General features: G+C 45.4%; 1 protein-coding gene across 4 annotated transcripts in view; it reads right to left on the bottom strand.

Moving 5' to 3' along the window:
- KIT (KIT proto-oncogene, receptor tyrosine kinase) overlaps positions 1-18,216 on the bottom strand; it is an 85,231-nt gene that overhangs the window by 45,555 nt on the left and 21,460 nt on the right. For all 4 annotated transcript variants that reach the window (XM_047719324.1, XM_047719326.1, XM_047719325.1 and 1 more), the window contains exon 2: positions 2,721-2,990. In XM_047719324.1, coding sequence (XP_047575280.1) covers positions 2,721-2,990 — 270 coding nt within the window. The remainder of the gene's footprint in view (positions 1-2,720; positions 2,991-18,216) is intronic.

Here is an 18,216-nt window from a genome sequence, read left to right as displayed (position 1 = left end):
CTGACAACATTTTTAAAATGTCAAAGGACTCCGATTTTTTTTTTTCTTTGCAAGCAAAAGTAGAATTTATCCACATATTACTAATTAAGCCACAGGGAACATTTGTTAACCCCTTTCACGGGTCAGACACTAAGCTTGGACCATTACACTTTATCTCATTTAATCCTCAAAACACCCCCATGGGATGGGCATTATAGTGACCACCCTTTCAGAAATGAAGGAACTGAAGTCTCAAAAAAGCGACTCCCCTACCAAGTGACACGGCCCAGAAATGGCTGAGCGGACTCAAACCACAGTCCAACTGATACCGCGACTTGAGCTCTTAAACTCTGAGGGTATTTTATCACAAGTTACTCTCCTTCTACAGGAGGGAATGGTCTAAGGGGGATGGGCGAAGACTCAGCCAGTGTGCTGATGCCTACCAGCATCAAGGAAAGGGGCCCCTTTCCAGAGCCCCCAGTCTCCAGGATCTTTCAGCTTCTGCATAAAATCTACAAAACTATTAGCAGACCACCCTGTACTAAAACCATGTGGGCCTCACCCTTCATATTCCTTGAAAATTATGTATAAGTATAAACTTCTGGACATCAAAGGAAGCCATATTCCCAAGGGGAGCTTATGAGTTTCAGGAATATTATGATAAATATCATCCAAACCAGGACACCTGAGAGTGAAGGGGAGTGCCATTAATAATTATGCCAGGACACCAGGTGTGAATTGGAAAGGCCCCAGCCAGACTGGGACCTCCTACAGGCAAAGACAAACCTCATTCTGTAGACACAATAGACAGCCACCTCTGCTGTGTAAAGATAATACAGATAGATGGTGGGGCCAATAGATCATGTTTAAAGTGTTTCTTCACTGTCCTTTCCACCTGGAATTCAGGTGTTCCACAAAAATCAACTTGACATCATTGAAATACACTTACCATTTAATTTAGGGAAAAAAAAAAATTCCAGAATGAGTTATGCACCTCCCAGCCTAATGTGTTCTATGAATAAAGTCCGTCATGATGGTGGAACTAAGGTCTGAGGCCACAGATGGTTATTTTTCCATATACTCTTTCTCAGTTGCTTAAGGCTAGCTCCTACAATGCCCCAGGTTTTTCCTTCACTGTTGTAACATAAATTACTTAAGTATCCAAACATCTTAAATCAGTAATAATTCACTGGAGTGGTAAGTTATTGAGGAAGACTTCCCTTTTCATGAAAATCCATGCGCTCTGCGAGACTGACCTGGCTAATTCAGCAGTTTTCCCCATCTATAGAGTTGTCTACCCACTGGACTAACACGCAGAATGACACTTTGAGACTACCTGGAAATTCCAGAGTACCTTCTTGAATGTCAAAGAACAACCCCCCAGGTTAGCTCAACCATCATGGAACCATACCCCAAGGCTAAGCTGTGCCTTGCCAAGGCACCGACCTAGGAAAGAGTAACAGATAAACTAAGGAGAGGCAGTCAATTCCATGGCAACCTTCTTTACTATAAACACTATAGGCATCAACTTTATAAAACCTTGCTAGAGTTCGAGGGGCGCCCGGGTGGCTCACTGCCTTTGGCTCAGGTCATGGTCAAAGGGTCCTGGGATCGAGCCCCACATCAGGCTCTCTGCTCACTGGGGAGCCTGCTTCCCTTCCTCTCTCTCTGCCTGCCTCTCTGCCTACTTGTGATCTCGGTCTGTCAAATAAATAAATAAAATCTTTAAAAAAATTAAAAATAAAAAAAATAAAAATAAAACCTTGCTAGAGCTTGAATTTGCACAATTTTGTCTCCTGAACAATAGTTCCATCAGGATGACAAGGCAGGCTGATCTTCTCCAAATGTTTCAGTAAGAAACAAACTCTCTGAGCTTACTCAGATCTGCCGTCTAGGACAAATGTATTCATTATTCTTCCACGATATCATGGGTGAGGCCTCCTACACTGGCCTGTTTCAATGGCAGCCCCAGTCCAGGCACAAACTCAGGGCCAGAACCCAGACTTCATTTTTCCTCCTATAACCTGGGTCTGTCTCTTAAAGCTTGAAGTACTTGTTTGTACATCAACAGAAAGGTTCTTCCTCCCTCCCACTGTCAGCAAACCTCCTCTGGAGAAGGATGTGAAAAGCACAAACACAGATGAATCACTGAGTTTATCATAGGAAATGAGATACGGAAATCCAACGATCGTATTTTTCTTCTGTTTCTAAGAGGTCACAGTTTAAAAAAAAAAAAAAAAAGAATCAAATGACAACCACTAAGAACCTAAGAGGGGACATGGGTTGCTTAGCTGACTGGCTTATTTTTCTGGAATTTGCTCCCTCAAAGTGGGTCAGTTCTTTTGAAGTGTTGGTCTGTTTAGGCTGTCAGAGGCCTTTAGTTCCCTGAAGTGTTTTTACTAAGTGGGAGTATCTAGGATCTCAAGGCATTAAAATGCAGCTCTCCCAAAGGGCCTAATTTATTCTCAGGGTTTACTCGCAGTGCCAGGACAAATGGGCTAACCATATTGTAATCTCATTAGGAAGAGTATCACAGCCTTGCAGACCTTCAGCTGGAGTCATACCCACAGCCATGATGTATCAAAAGACGGGGGGAACTAACAAAGAAAAATTTGTTTCAGGCGCCCTAGACCCAGCCAGTAATATTTTCTCTCTGGCTCAGCCATCTATATGTCATCCATAATTAAGAACAGGATATTAAGTTCTCTAAAGCATAGCATGAAAGAAAGCCACACATTTACCTCTAACAAACACATAAATGGACCTGCTTAAGCCGTCTCTGTTGGTGCACGTGTAATTGCCCGTGTTGGCGGCCTCCGCTTTCTCTGTGACCCATTCCTTGCGAGTGTCCTCCTTCAACTGACCCAGGGTCTCAAAAGTCCATTTGACAAATCCTGGATCGGTGCATGACAGCCTAATCTCGTCGCCAGCACTGACTATTAACTCTGATTTTGCTGGATGGATGGATGGTAGAGACAGTTCCCCTGGACTCACAGATGGTTGAGAAGAGCCTGCCAAGAGAAATAAGAATCGTGTTGAGTATGATCTTTTTCCTTGGCGAAATAAAGCATTTCTTCCAATATTGATTTCCATCTTCTGTGTGCTTGCTCTACAATAAAAATAGGACAAAGCTGCCCTGCTATTTATAGTTAGAAAGAGTTCTGTTTCAAGTTTCTTAAGTTCATCTAGAATATTATTTTCTGCAACTCCACTGATCCAGAGGGTCACACTTGGTATGCGAGCCATACTTGTGGGATGCCATGGCCTTCTCTGGGTTAAACACACAGCTGGGTCAAGTTTCTACTCTGAATATGGGCCATCACCATGGTACTGACATGCTGACACCCAGCTTAGATATAACAAAAACAAAACCTCACATTATTATTTAGAAAAAAAAAAAAAGGCAAAACAAAACAAAAAAAACTATTGGCCTGTTACTCTTCTGGCAAAATGTACATGACCTTGACATAGCATGGCTGTGAATTCAGTTATTTGTATGCAATTCTCCTTATATGGTGATGTTCATCAAAAGCAGAACTATTTTGGAGTTTCAAACAAGGCAGAAAATGAAAATCCCATTTTAAAGATCAGACTGTGAGCGATTTCATGACATACGCTGTGTTGCTGCCTAATCAAACCAATGCCTCGATAGGTTTCCTAGACTCTGAATGTGGAACTTGAACCTTAGAAAATTCACGGCAGCCAATTCATTCATTCGTTCATCTACCTGTTGCATGACCGCAAATAACGGTTCGTTAATTATGATCTGCAAGAGCCTCAAGGTAGGTGCTGGAAAAAATCCCATGTGAGTGCAACACAGGGTTGGTACACACACTCCAGAGTTTAAAGAACACACTGCTCGTGTGTCAGAGTAAGTGAAATACAGCTACAGTTCTAGCTTTAAGCTGAAGAAGAGGAAGGTGGGCTGAGCCTTTACCATATGGGAAAGGTGAAAGAGAAGATAGACACGTGCCACAGGGACCACCTAGACCATGCAGAGACACTATACGTTTTGGGTTTTTTTCTTGTGGTTTTTTTTTTTTTTTTTCACTATACGTTTTTCAGCAGAAAAGTGGCACGTGCAGTTAAGATACCGAAGATCTTCTAGATTCCAGGAAATCTGTGAAGAGTACTGGTCCTCCGGTAGGCAGGAGGAATGAGATATTTGGTAAGGATCTGAGACAAAAAATGCATTATTCTATCAAAGGAAAAACACATTAAAGGTTATAGTGTAATTAAAACTACAAAGACTGACGCACATATGACCTGGGTGAGCGAGTGGGAAGAAAGGGTCCCTGGGTAGGGTGGGCTAGAGCAACAGGGTAACAGAACTCCCCTTGGTGGGGGGTGGGGGGGGCTTTCAATCACTTCTGCAGGGTCATGGGGGAGATGGGGTATCTATTCCCTCCCCACACACGCAAGGTCAGAGACAAGAAGTGACCTGAGTTCTGAAGGAGGAGTAAAAGGCAAAGGCAGCAAGTAAGACACGCCAGGAAGCTCTCCACAAGTCTGGCAGGACTGGGGGTAGGGAGACATGATCAGAAACGGACGGGAACAGGAGGGGCAAGTGCCCTGCTCCCAGGGTCTACCTGGCCAGTGGACGCACTTCTCACCTTATGGCCTGCATTGCAGGTGGGGAGGAAGAGCAGAAACGCGTGAAGTTAAAAGACAGGATCGGATAGTCAAGAGTAAAGGGCTTGTCGAAAAATGAAGAACACAGAGAGTACCAATCTTGGAGAGCTCTTCCAGCTAAAAGGGCATAGGTTTGAGATTTAAAAATCAAATAAAAATGAACAAGCAACCAAAAAACCACTGCCGGAAAGGAAGGGAATGGGACACTAAAGAGGGAAGAAAGTTTCAAAGAGAGAGTGGTGGGTCCCAGGGCAGATGCTGAGCAGAATCAAGGGAATGAACCAAAGTGATCAAGGGAAGGAACCGACTGTATTGGTGAGAAAGAGACGGCAGGAAACCCAAGAGTACAATTTCAGGTGAGTGGAAATTTCTGTATGCGCCGAGGTTAAAGGCTCTATGTGTAGACCTCTCCCTGAGGAGCTATATGGCCCAAGAAGGCAGAGTAATAGAGCTGCAGTCAAACAAGGTTAAAAGTTACAGAAGAGGGACGCCTGGGTGGCTCAGTTGGTTAAGCAGCTGCCTTCGGCTCAGGTCATGATCCCAGCGTCCTGGGATCGAGTCCCACATCGGGCTCCTTGCTTGGCAGCGAGCCTGCTTCTCCCTCTGCCTCTGCCTGCCACTCTGTCTGCCTGTGCTCACTCTCGCTTCTCTCTCTATGACAAATAAATAAATAAAATCTTTAAAAAAAAAAAAAAAGACTTTCTCTAAAAAAAAAAAAAGTTACAGAAGAGACCTGTTGACACGTGAAGACAGAAGAGAGTCTGGGAAGAGGGACAGACCAAGGATGCTCTAAAGAGGCAGGGAAACTGTCCCCTGCAGATGCACAGAGATGACGGTCTCAATTCCAAATTGTTACCCAGACAAGTATCGCCTCTGGGCACCTTTTGACCATGGCTTCCATCGCACTTCCACAAGGTCATGCCAAGTATACCCCAGACGGAAGACCCTCAGCAAACCTCAAGTCGCAGAAGGTTAACAAGGTCAATGACAATCATCAAACATTCTTAAGCACCAACAACGTAAGAAGTGTTACAGACAAGACCATCCGTACCTGCTAGTCTCGGAATCGAAATGGAGGGGCCAGAATATGGAAACAAAGTGCCTGGGATTGTTAAAGTCTTACAGAGTGTTAAATAATGAAACTGGGCAGGGACGCCTGGGTGGCTCAGTTGGTTAAGCAGCTGCCTTCGGCTCAGGTCATGATCCCAGCGTCCTGGGATCGAGTCCCACATCGGGCTCCTTGCTTGGCGGGGAGCCTGCTTCTCCCTCTGCCTCTCTGCCTGCCATTCTGTCTGCTTGTGCTCGCTCGCTCTCCTCTCTCTCTGACAAATAAATAAAATCTTTAAAAAAAATAAAATAAAATAATGAAACTGGGCACAGCAATAAATGGAGACACCAATATCTCAATTATTGATCCCCTTTTAAAAAAGGGAGTAGTTCTAAGAGGATAGCAGTGACGTTGAAAGAGAGTTTAGTTCAAAAATTCTTAAAGAATTTATACTGCAATATACTTCAATCAGTTTAGCTTTCTCAGGAGTGCATCTGTGGACAAGACAATCCAGCCGAATAAATATTGCTGACTTCCGGAGACCTACCACGCCAATGGAAGCGTGACCTAAGGCACGCCACTCAACTTCTCTGTGCCCAGCTTCCAGATTTGGAAAATGATTAAAAAAAAAAAATACCCTCATCTCACAGAGTTTTTATGGGAATCAGAATTGACTCTGGAGTTAAGACTCTAGATTTGCATCCGGCTCTGCCAGGAGTTAAGTGTATGATCCTTAGGTAAGTTACCAATCAACTCTGTTTTGGTCTCCCCATTTGAAAAGCGGGGACGGTAGTTGAACCTATTTCATAAGGCTACTGTACAAAGCTGTTTGTACTCAGAACTGTTTGGGGGCCCACAGAAAAGACATAATAAATGTTAGACACAATTATTCTAAAAATAGAACCTCTTATCACCCCTCCAGTCAGTCCTGACTTACTCACTTCCTATGAATATAAATGCTTCCATCATTTCCCAAACGAGTTCCCGCCTGACTTCTGCCTCCTGGGCAGCAAATCCTAGCCATCTTTCCTTCGGAGCCTCTGCCTCTCATACTTGTCTGCCTTTCCGCTCCTGCTACCCCACCCCAGACTAGCCACTTACTACCTCACAGAGAGATGACATCCTCTCCTAAAAGACCTTGAGCCTCCAGCCAGTCCACTCCCAACTCAACAAACCCTGGGATGCATCAGCCTAAAAAACAACCATCTTTCAACAACCCACTCCCAGCCTCAAAGACCCTCCCAGAAGTGGCAGCAGCTAACAGGGACATCACCTACAGCTTACAAAACACTTTCACGGGACTAAATTCTAGCTGCTTCCACCAGACCCTTACCTGCCTCTCCAGTAAGACGGATCCTCAGGCTGGCCGGCTAAGGAGCCCATGAACAGCATCCACTCCTTCGGAAGCCCCTGTCTGCCCGTGTCCCCAGAACACACCTCCTTCACAAATTCACCTTCTTGTCATGTGGAAAATCCCATTTTTCGTGGGTGTTGGTCCCTAACCACGGTCACCTGTCTTCACTAACTCCATCTAACACGTCCAGCCTCATCACCCCTCGGTCTGTCCTGATGCTCCCTCGTGGTCTAAATCTAGGTCTCACCTCCTCTGGGAATCTTAAATTGTAATTTTCTCCTGGCAGAGTCATGAAAACATTCCCACGGATCCCTGAACACAGAAAAAACTGGAGGACGGACAGGTTCCTAAACACCCAGCCCCTGTCAGCAGTCCACTGGGCTATCCCCAAGAGAGGACACATGTCATTTCTACTGCTCCACTAAGAAAAGGGAGTGGCTCTATTCATCCATTAAACTTTTATGGAAACATCCCAAAAAGGAGCCTCCAAATTTGAGATCACTGGTTTCTACTTTACTTCTGGGGTTTTAAAAAATAAATTTTAAAATAACTGCCACCAGAGGCATTAAGGGTTTTATTTTCAAAATAAATTAGAAGTTCAAGCCTCAAACTCACTCTATAAAATGAAAATAGAGCTTATATCAGAGTGGACTCTGGGTATTATTAATTCTCTTTTTTCCAAACTATCTTGAACGTTGTTATGATGCTCTCACAATAAAAAAGACTAGAGATTCACGTTAAAAGGTCTATACCTATTATATTTAAATATATGCTATGTACCTATTATATTTAAAGTTCAACACCAATAAGGTATTCCAACTGAGCTTTGAAATTGCTCTGAAATTACACATTTTAAAATGCATCTGGTACATAGCAAGTTCTCAACAAATGTTTGTTGAATTGGGTTTTATCTATATCGGGACTCTTTGCATTAGAAAATATACTTCCCTAATTATGTTTTGCTAAGGATAATTTAAGAGTTGTTTTCTATTCTCTGAACACGTGTTAATTAATGAGCCAGGAAAAAAAAAAAAGATGGCACAACCTACCATTCTGGGGACCACCTACCATAGTGTATGATGGCTCTGGACTAGGAACTGGTCAAATATTTATATATGTATCCCGGGTACCTGGCTAAGTGCCGAACCTAGAAGGCAGTCCTTGCTTTTAAAGAGCATCAATAAGGGAGAAAAGGAGCACTTACGTTGTAAGATTTTAACAATATGAAGATAAATGCCAACATACTCTCTATAACCTCTCTCAATGTGTATAAAATTCAACCATACCCAAAAGAACTGAAAGTAGGGATGCAAGCAGATATTCGCACATCCATGTTCACAGTAGCATCATCTACAAGAGCCTAAAGTGGAAACAACCCAAGAGCTGTTGATAGATCAACAGATAGACAAAATGTGGCAGGTGTGCACGATGGAATATTACTGAGCCCTGAAAAGGAAGGAAAGTCTGACCCGGGCCACCATATTCATGAACTTCAAAAACATGATACTATGTGAAATAAGCCACAAACAAAAGAACAAATGTGGTGTGATTCTACTTACACACAGCACCTACAGTAAGCCAGTCCATTGAGACAGAAGTAGAATAAGATTGCCAAGAGCGAGGGGGAGGGAAGAATGGAGAACTAATGAGGTTAATGGGTGCAGCATTTCCATTTGGGATAATAAAAAAAATGTTCTGGAAATGGAGAGTGGTGATGGGTGCACAACACTGTGAATGTACCTAATGGCACTAAATTGGACACTTAGAAACGGTACATTTTATATTATGTGTATTTTACCGCAATTAAAAAAGAAACAAAAACAAAACTAACATTGAACAAAACAAAACACCAATTCCTCAAAGGCCCTGGCCAGTGAAGCCTCAACCCTTCTCAGCTACCCTGGCTCTTTCTCAGCTGCCACTCTGACCCCCAGTATTTGCCTTTGTGAACACCTTGACTTTGTTTTAAATCACGTCATTTAAAAAAACTGTTGTCATTATTTTGATTTGCCCTACACTGTTGTGCTTGAGGGCACGAATGGCATCTTGGCTCCCATCTCTCTGCTACTTTATACAGAGCAGGCACTCATAAAAGCACTTTTAACTTTCTGGGCTGAATAAGCTCTAAGTTCCCAACCACACGGACTCCAGCCCAGGGGATCCTGGGTGCTCACGACTCCTGTTCCCACTGTCAGGGTCATGTGGTCTTATTCTCAAACCTGTTTCTCAAGTTAGACTTGGGGCCTACTTTATACACAAATTAAGAGCATGTTATGAAAATTGATGAAATAGGAGTGTGTGTGTGTTGGAGAAGAGCTCCCTATTATCTGATAACAAAGAAATACGCTAAGCGTGGCTCACCTAAGACCACTGTCCAATTAAATGTGGGTGAAACATAAGAAGACTGGGGGGAGGGGGGCTCACACACCAGGGGAGGGGAGTGCTCTGCCTCCCCAGTGTTGTTTCACAAGCAGGACACTGAAGGAAACTGCAGTTAGAAACTGCAGACCTTGCTTGGATTCTGGGTGTGGTGTACACGGAGAACCCCTGCCAGTCATCCCAAACCCAAAGTCAACCAAAACTCAAAGTCAAGGTTCTGCTTCTCCATTAGAAAGAATGCAGCTATCCACCTTACTTAAGTGAAAATACACTACTCAAGGTACATCTGTAGTCTTGTATCCTGTCGATGAAGACACCCATTGAGAGTCCAGGCTGGGCTTGTCCTATAGAAGGTTCTCAACCACCAGTGCAAGGGAGAGCCACCTGCTTGAGCGCGAGGCCCTACCTGGGCCCCTCCACAGTGCCTGGACTGCGTCGACAGACCATTACTGCAAATCTTTTCTCAAAGATCCTCTTAAGGGCTTTGTACACTTCACAAACGTCTAAGCTGCAGAGACTGGGTTTATAGCCGGGGTAAAAAGTAAGGAAGTCATTTCAAAGCCTTTTCTCCTCTGGACACAACTATAAGGAACCAGGTAAAATAACAGCGGGGAGACAAACCCAGGTCGAGAAGCCTATTCTGGTCTTGAGGAAGTAGAGCGGGAACCGCAACTAAGACAAAGCTCAAAGCTCCACGGTAGCCAAGCGACTCTTAAATTCACGTACTATTTTACCACAATTCATGATTTAAAAAAAAAAAAAAAAAAAGCTAATGATTTGTATATCCTCCTGTTTCTGACATACTTTTATATCCCCCCAGGAATAAACTGGATAAAAACCAAGATGGAAGGATCCTAGTAATTGCCCACAACCCCCATGAGGCCTTAAAAACAAGTAGATGATACTAGAAATAGAAAAAAGCTGGGGTGGGGAGAGTGGTGGGGGGAGTATGAGCTCAATGAAAACCAAACAAATCTGAAAAAATGCTCTTGGCCCAGTCAGGGGACGAGGGAGCCTGTAGATCCACTCGGGATCACCCACACAAAGTTAAGGAAACCGAGATATGGAGTATCCCAGAATGGCCCCGCTCTACTGCACCAAGTTCACACCACCATAACCACAGAAGTCTCACAAAGCCAATATAAACAAAATAAAAATACTGAAAGGTGATCGACACGTCCCATGTCTCAAAGGGGGCAGCTACTCTACGACCCAGAAACATGATGGGACCATGAGAGTTGAGCCAGCAAGCCTTTGTCCATTTGCAAACATATACATGTATAAGGGCATTCAAGGAGGGGAAAGGGGAAGACAAAGTTCTCAGACTAAGGTGTATGGTGGTCAGGAAAAGCTCATCCTGCAAGGACCGCCTCCCCCCTAGCCCTACCACACCCCCAAAGGGATAAGCTCTCAGATTCCAAAGCAAAATCTGTTACTATCTCCATCCTCCAAGCCTCACAGAGCGCCAGGTACACAGACAATGACGATAAATGCACGGTGAAGGAAATTACTAGATTTATTAGCTGTGAAGGTGCAGGACAGGGGAAGGTAATGTGGGACATCATCCTACAGAGCAGTACTTCTCTGATCTTGGATGCTTTGTAACCAGCATTCCTGAAGGCTGATTGCGGTCAGTGACAATTTCTAAACACTCTTTTCAATTACGTATCATCAGATAGAAAGTAAAATAAATTCCGGCGGAAAAACATGAGCTTTCAGAGAAACTAAACCACCTTACAGCTACATACTCCCAAACATACCACCCAAATCCCTAGTACCCCCAACCCGTAAGAGCACCTCCATGGACAAGTTCCAGAACAGTCCTAATACATCACATGATTCCAGATTCACAAGTCTGCTATTTCCAAAGGATTTTCTGGGTAAGAAAGAGTTCAGATGGATCTTTAACCTTGTAATACAGAGATTAAAGCACTTACCCAGGAAGGGCTCATGGTTAAAATCTCAGGTTAGACACAAGGTAAACAGTCAGTAATTGACAGGCTGTCTTCACTATCTTAAGTCTTTCACTGCAATATTCCCGTGTCTGTGGACTCAGAAACCATTTCCTTGGCATGGTGCAAATTTGTACTTAGTTCTTCAAAATGAAAGAAATTTTCTTTTTGCATGCCAGGGCTTGGTACTACGTTAGATACAGGATTTGTGGTGATTATATAAAATTTCAGTATTTAAGACTGTATGGTCTCAACCTGTAGCAATATACCATTGTAAAATGATCAGCATTTGAAAGTCAGTTTAAAATCACAAAATAACGAAAAGACTTCACTGAAGCAGAGGTTTTTTTTAAAAAGCAGTTCCATAAGTATATTCCCATGTTGGTCTAATGATTATGAACTAATTGACAGAAGGGAACTAAAGGACAGGGAAATAAAAGCTGGCGCATTAGTCATTACTGGCAGAGAAACGGATCAGTAACAAAGCAAGCACTTCTGAAACTGTCTTCATTGATGAAATGGTAACTGAGCTCCTATTCTTTGTCCTGGGTGGGGCTGGAGACCAGGAAGACAGCATGGGCTCAGGGCCCAGTGGGGAAGATAGACACACAGAGAATTACCGAAGAATGAAGGCAGCACAGCCAACAGGGAAATGGGAGTGGGGAGAACAGGGGCAGGAAAGGATTCTCAGAGCTCAAATTAAAGAATATGTGTGACCTGTTCAAGCTCAGAGGGAGGAGGAGAAAGTTCTATTAGGTAAGGGGAAGCACAGGTGTGCTCTTCTTATCACAGTTATTCTGAATTGCACAGCATCAAGGTGTGAGGCCAGAGGTCCTGGGGAGGGGCAGGACCACTGGAGGGTCCCCTTTGTCACAGTAAGGGGGTGAGCCCACTTTGGTGAGGAGCTACTGATGTGTGCTTGGGGCCGTCAGGGAACAGTGAAGGATAGTACTGATGGGTCAGGGTTCTGGGGTGGGCTGGATCTGGGCAGTGAAGAAGCGAGGGTTAGAAGGGACACCTGAGGGCGCCTGGGTGGCTCAGTGGTTTAAGCCACTGCCTTCGGCTCAGGTCATGATCTCAGGGTCCTGGGATCGAGTCCCGCATCGGGCTCTCTGCTCAGCAGGGAGCCTGCTTCCCTCTCTCTCTCTCTCTCTGCCTGCCTCTCCGTCTACTTGTGATCTCTCTCTGTCAAATAAATAAATAAAATCTTTAAAAAAAAAAAAAAAAAAGAAGGGACACCTGATTTTGGCTTAGGTGATGGGGACATGGGGTGCCAACACAATGAAGGAGTAAGAACAGATTTAGAAGCACATTTGGACCAGCAGGTGGGTGGCACTGAGACATTGTGGGAACTGGGCTGGGGTGGGGGGGCTGTGTCAGGCCACAAACACACTCACCAGCACACAGCAGGTGATGGAGGGTAGGGGTGGTAACCAGCAGTATCCCCGAAATTATCCAGGGAGGGAGTGGGGAGTACAAACAGAGCCCCAAAAGGAAATGACAGGTGCAAGGTGGCTGGAGGACGGTAGAGACGGCAATGCCTCTGGTAAAGGAGAACCAGGAGACTCCATACAGGGTGGTAGATAGTGCTTTCTAGATGAATGCCAGAGTCTCCGAGGACATGGCAGCAGGGAGGAGAGCAGAAGTGGACAGAGAACCAGCTGCATGGCCCTGAGCACACAGGACTGGTCACTGACAGGTATGAGGGTAGAAAGAGAGCCAGGCCAGGTCCTGCATCCCTCATCATAACCGTATGGGAGAATCACCAACATCTCAGCCCCACTCCCAAACCCATCACACCGGAATCTCCCAGTGGTCCTGCAATCCCAGGATGTGGGAGAATAGGAGCCTTGACAGCACACCCTGCTGGGGGAGAGGAATCTTGGGGCCAGCTGGGGGTGGGCGGGGCATGGAGAGGAAGGGAGAGGAGGGGGAGAGGAGGACTCTTGGAGCTGCAGAGCATGGGCAGCAGTGGCTCCTAGTGGGCTCCGAGTTACAACAGGGGATGAGTAGCCACAGAGGCAGACCAACACAGAGGAATGGGAGTCAGGGAAGGTCAGAAAAGCAGAACCTGCCGGAGGGTCCCCCGTTGCTGACACCTGACCTCGGGGCTTGATAATGTGCGGCCATTGCGTGCATGAGCCCATCTGGGGTGTAAAGGCACCAAAGCCAAGGTGAAAACGCTATGTTCCAGGGTCCTCTTTTCAGAAAAATACATGTGGCGCAAAGGGGCCTGCATCGTCATGGACAGCCAAGGCAGAGTGCCTCCCCAGGCTCCCCAGCGCTAGAAAGGGATGGCCCGCCATAAACAGGATGCTCTCCTCTGGGCAGACAGGGTCAGGCCACATCGCCCCCCTCCTACCTTCTCACCCACTCACCTTTCTGTGGGCTTTGCAGCCTGGGTGGATTCACCTGTGGTTTGGACCCTTCCTGCCTGTGCTGCTGAGAGTGGTTTCCTCCTAAGGGCCAAATCAGCTTCTCTATTCTCTGCCTTAACCACAGAACCAGTAAGGTACGTGCTTGGAGAAACCCAGAACTGCCAAGTCACCTGTGTTGCTTACCCCTTCCTGGAGTACTGGCGTTTCCTGCTTTTCTGGCTGTTATGGGATCCCCAGTTAATGCATGCGCACTCGTCCTCTGCTGTAAAACACTTCCCCCCTCAGATCCCTCAGCACTGGCTGGACCACCGGGAGCATCCCTGGAGTTGGACCCTGGATGCCTTCCTTCCGGGGGCTCCTGATTCACAAGGATGCCACCCGTGGCAAGACAAGACCCACGCCCACCGTTGTTTTTGCTGTTTGAAAAGCACACCCCAAGATCAAGGAGATGTTAGATATTCTGCTTGCTTCTAAGGAAACTGACTATGAGGACCTGGCAACCAAGATTCAAACTTCCAGTAAATGCCTTTTAAAGATAGGACATCTGTCAAAGCTTCTCTCAGGTTGAAGGAGGCTAGCAAAATTATTATTTGGGGGGCACCTGGGTGGCTCAGTGGGTTAAAGCCTCTGCCTTCAGCTCAGGTCATGGTCTCAGGGTCCTGGGATCGAGCCCTGCATCGGGCTCTCTGCTCAGCAGGGAGCCTGCTTCCTCCTCTCTCTCTGCCTGCCTCTCTGCCTACTTGTGATCTCTGTCTGTCAAATAAATAAAATCTTTATTAAAAAAATCATTATTTGGTTTCTGCTAAAATATGCAGTATTTGTACGCTTTAGATAAAATGTAGAACAGCCTCATTTTGCTCTTAAGCAGTTAGTGAAGGGTGTGAAGAAGAACAAAAGAAATGTAATCGCGGTGAAATACACAAGTTGTAGATTCGGAATCTTGGGCAAGCCACCGAGGTTCTCTAGGACTCAGTCTCCTCTTCTGAAAAATTATAAAGAGGCCATCAAAAAAACCTCCAGGATTCTTGGATCTGTTATCAAATACTTAGGCCACATGAGGGTCAAGATCCAGGGGCTGGACTCAGCTAACTGTGGCAAGAACGGGGGGCAGTGATTCTCTTATGATATAAACATAACGAGTCACATACTTTGTTTTAAAACTACTGTGTGAACACAGAATTAGAATAAGGTGCCTACTCCTGGCCTCTGATCCCTGGCTCTGCCACCTTATAAAGTGAACAGGAAATGTGGAGACGTGCGTATCATTCAGCACTGAAAGAAGGGCCCTTCTCCCCGGATTATTTTGCACACTTTCTTCTAGCCATGCATAGAGGGCCAGCAGCAGAGGCTTTCAGGGGACTACTCAATATACTTCCTACTCCCTCATCCTAAGAAAATTACAAGCCAAGGCTGGAGGAAGCAGGGCTTCCTCTTTTGATCTCAAAGACACACATGGGGAGGAAACCTTTCTCCGCCATTATGAAGGCGGTCTTTGGGGAATCAGATAAGGTCTGGATTTGACAAACACAATACATCAGGGTCCATTCCTACAACAGAAAAGAGGAACTTTCTCATTTCCGGGGGGGGGGGTTTCCCAATAGCCCAGCACAGCTTCTATTGTAAATAGGCAGATTTCTGTGTTTCTGAGTTCTGGAAAGCACTAGAAATCAGAATCAGATAAGAAGCATTAAGGATTTGAATACAATAACCATCCCAAGAATCCTGCCACCTGTGAGGTCTGGGGGGGGGGGGGCGTTGGGGGCAGGGGAAGCTCTTGACTTCTTTCAACTTTAACTTCCTTAACGCAGGATTAGGGGGAACAAAGTGAAAAGCAAAAGCACAAAAAGAGCATGGGGAGGGTAAACCACACCAGCCAGAGGCCAGCTGTACCCCAAAACCTAGCAGGCACCCAGGAAGAGCCCCGCCTGTGTGTCTCATCTCTAGCCCCCCTCCAGGCTACGTGCTCCCGCCACAGAGGCTGAAGTGGATCCTGCTAGATTTTGCGGAAGGACCCACTGGACGTGAACTGCCTTCATGTTAGCATTGTCCTGGGCACATGGGGCAGCGTGGGCAGCGTGGGCAGCATGGGCACGGGGATCCCCAACGCTAACTCCCCGCGGTACCATCTCCTCCCACCGGGAACTCAGAATTCCTCAAAACAGCTCCCCGGTTCAGGAGGGGACATGGGGTTGTGCTCGCAGCAAATGAAAACCTGAAGAAATCACAACACGGGCCAACCATAAGCTCTAGTTCTAACTCCACAGCATCCAATCCTACGGGCGTCAGATAAAATGCCAATACGAAGGAAAGGGCCGGCCTGTCAGTATTCACACACACACACACAAACAAATATACGCCAGTGGGGCATTTCAGTTTTGTTTTTGTCGTGGCAAAACAGATATAACACAAATCTACCATTTTAATCATTTTTGATTATACAGTTGAGTGGCATTAAACACATTTACAACGTTGTACAACTAACACCGTTTTCCACCTCCAGAATTTTTTTATCACTGAAACTTTGGACCCACAGAACAGCAACTCCAATCCACCACCACCGGCCCCCAGCCTCTGGCAACCACCATTCTATTTTCTGTCTCTATGAACTGCCTGGTCCAGAAACCTCACAAGTCGAAACCATAAGTTTCCGTGAGTGGAACCATAAATATTTGTCCTTTAGTGTCCTGCTTATTTTTTTTAAAGATTTTATTTATTTATTTGACAGAGAGAGATCACAAGTAGGCAGAGAGAGAGTGAGAGAGAGAGAGAGAGAGAGAGAGGAAGCAGGCTTCCTGCTGAGCAGAGAACCTGATGCAGGGCTCAATCCCAGGACCCTGGAATCATGATTGAGCCAAAGGCAGAGGCTTTAACCCACTGAGCCACCCAGGCGTCCCTGTGTCCTGCTTATTTAAATCAACATAAGGTCTCCAAGGTTCTTCCGTGTTGTGGTAGGTGTCAAATTTTCCTTTTGAAAGCTGAGTAATATTCCACTGTATGTACACACCACATTTGCTTTTATCCACTCATCCTGACAGTCAGGTTGTTTTCCTAAAGCATCTTGTCTTCAAATGTGATCTCCATTTTTGAAAGGCCTCCCTGATTTTCTAGTTCTAAAAAAAATAAATAATAATACTAGGAATTAGGCTTGGCTTGAAATAGATATTTAAGCTCATTTTCAACAGAATGGGTAAATCAATAAATTTTACTGGTGAATAAATTTCTAAATCCTGCTTTTAATGGACCTGTCAGAAAGGGAAATTGCACCTTCCCCTCCATCCCATACACAGACCAGACAGAACATTTTTTCCTTCTGTTTCCACTTTCAAAATGTCGTTTTATAGCCACAGGGCTGGTTTATACCAAAGGAAGTAAAAACAAAAGTATTAATTTTTTAAAAAGGGACTTTTATCTGAGACAGTGGCCAGAGAAAAGGTTACCAGCATTGGTTAACTGTCTTGCAAACAGACTTGATTTAACGCGGACGAGTTTAGCTGCAGCTCTGGATAACAAGTGGGGGGTAATCCCCTCTCTCCCCTCTTTACAGACTAAGCAGAAACCTACAGAAAGCCCCTTTCGATTTGCCTTTGTGTTACCTTGCCAAGAAGAGGTTCCGTTTTTTAGGTGCTAGAGAGAACCAATTTCCAAGAAGGCAGGTGAGTTTTAGGGTCTGTGATGAATTTGAAAGACTCAGATTAAGGTGGAGGGTGAAAACAAGAAGATCAGAGGTGTTCCTCCTTGGAGGGAGGTCCTATGTTGGGGGTGGGGAGGAGGGGCAGAACCACACTTTGGTGGAGGGCAGAAGGCGGCATTCATTCTGGGTGGCCTCAATGCTCTCCTAAGTTACAAGGCAGAGTCTCCTTCAGATGGCTCTTCAAGGAGGCCTACTGGCAACTTACTGTCAAATGCTTCAGAAAAAAAAATAATATGTATATACACAAAGGGAATGTGTCAAAATGTTAACAATCAGAGAGCCTAGGTGAAGGGTATCCTGGAGTTCTTTGTACTAATCTTGCAACTTCTATAACTTTATTCAGCACTATTCTAAAGTCTAGAGCCCAGCTCAGGGCCTGGAGATCACGGTGCCTCTCTGACCTTCTGCGAGCAAGGGAAGGAAGCAACAGAACGGAATGGAAGGAGATGTTGGCTTTGGAGCCAGAGAAGCATGGATTCCAATCTAAGCTATGTGAGACTTTGGGGAAAAGTCCTTGACCTTTCCAAGCTTCCGTTTTCCCATCTCTAACTGGGGGTAATATATTTCAGGATTCCTACTTCATCTCCAAATCCTACATGTGTCTTGCAGCAGTAAATGGAGCTGTTCCTACTACTCGCCACGATGATTCAACATCAACAGAGGAGGACAACGGAGTACCAGAGAAGGCATTAGAGCCATGCTGGCATCTAGAATGGGCAGGAGAGCAAGCAAGGTAAGGCAGCGGGGGGGATGTGGAATGACTGCAGTTAGGAGGGAAAATGGCATCTGACAGACAAAGGACA

Source organism: Lutra lutra, chromosome 2 (assembly GCF_902655055.1).
Source record: "Lutra lutra chromosome 2, mLutLut1.2, whole genome shotgun sequence".
In the NCBI taxonomy this organism is placed as follows: domain Eukaryota; kingdom Metazoa; phylum Chordata; class Mammalia; order Carnivora; family Mustelidae; genus Lutra; species Lutra lutra.
This window is presented reverse-complemented; position numbering and strand designations above follow the sequence as displayed.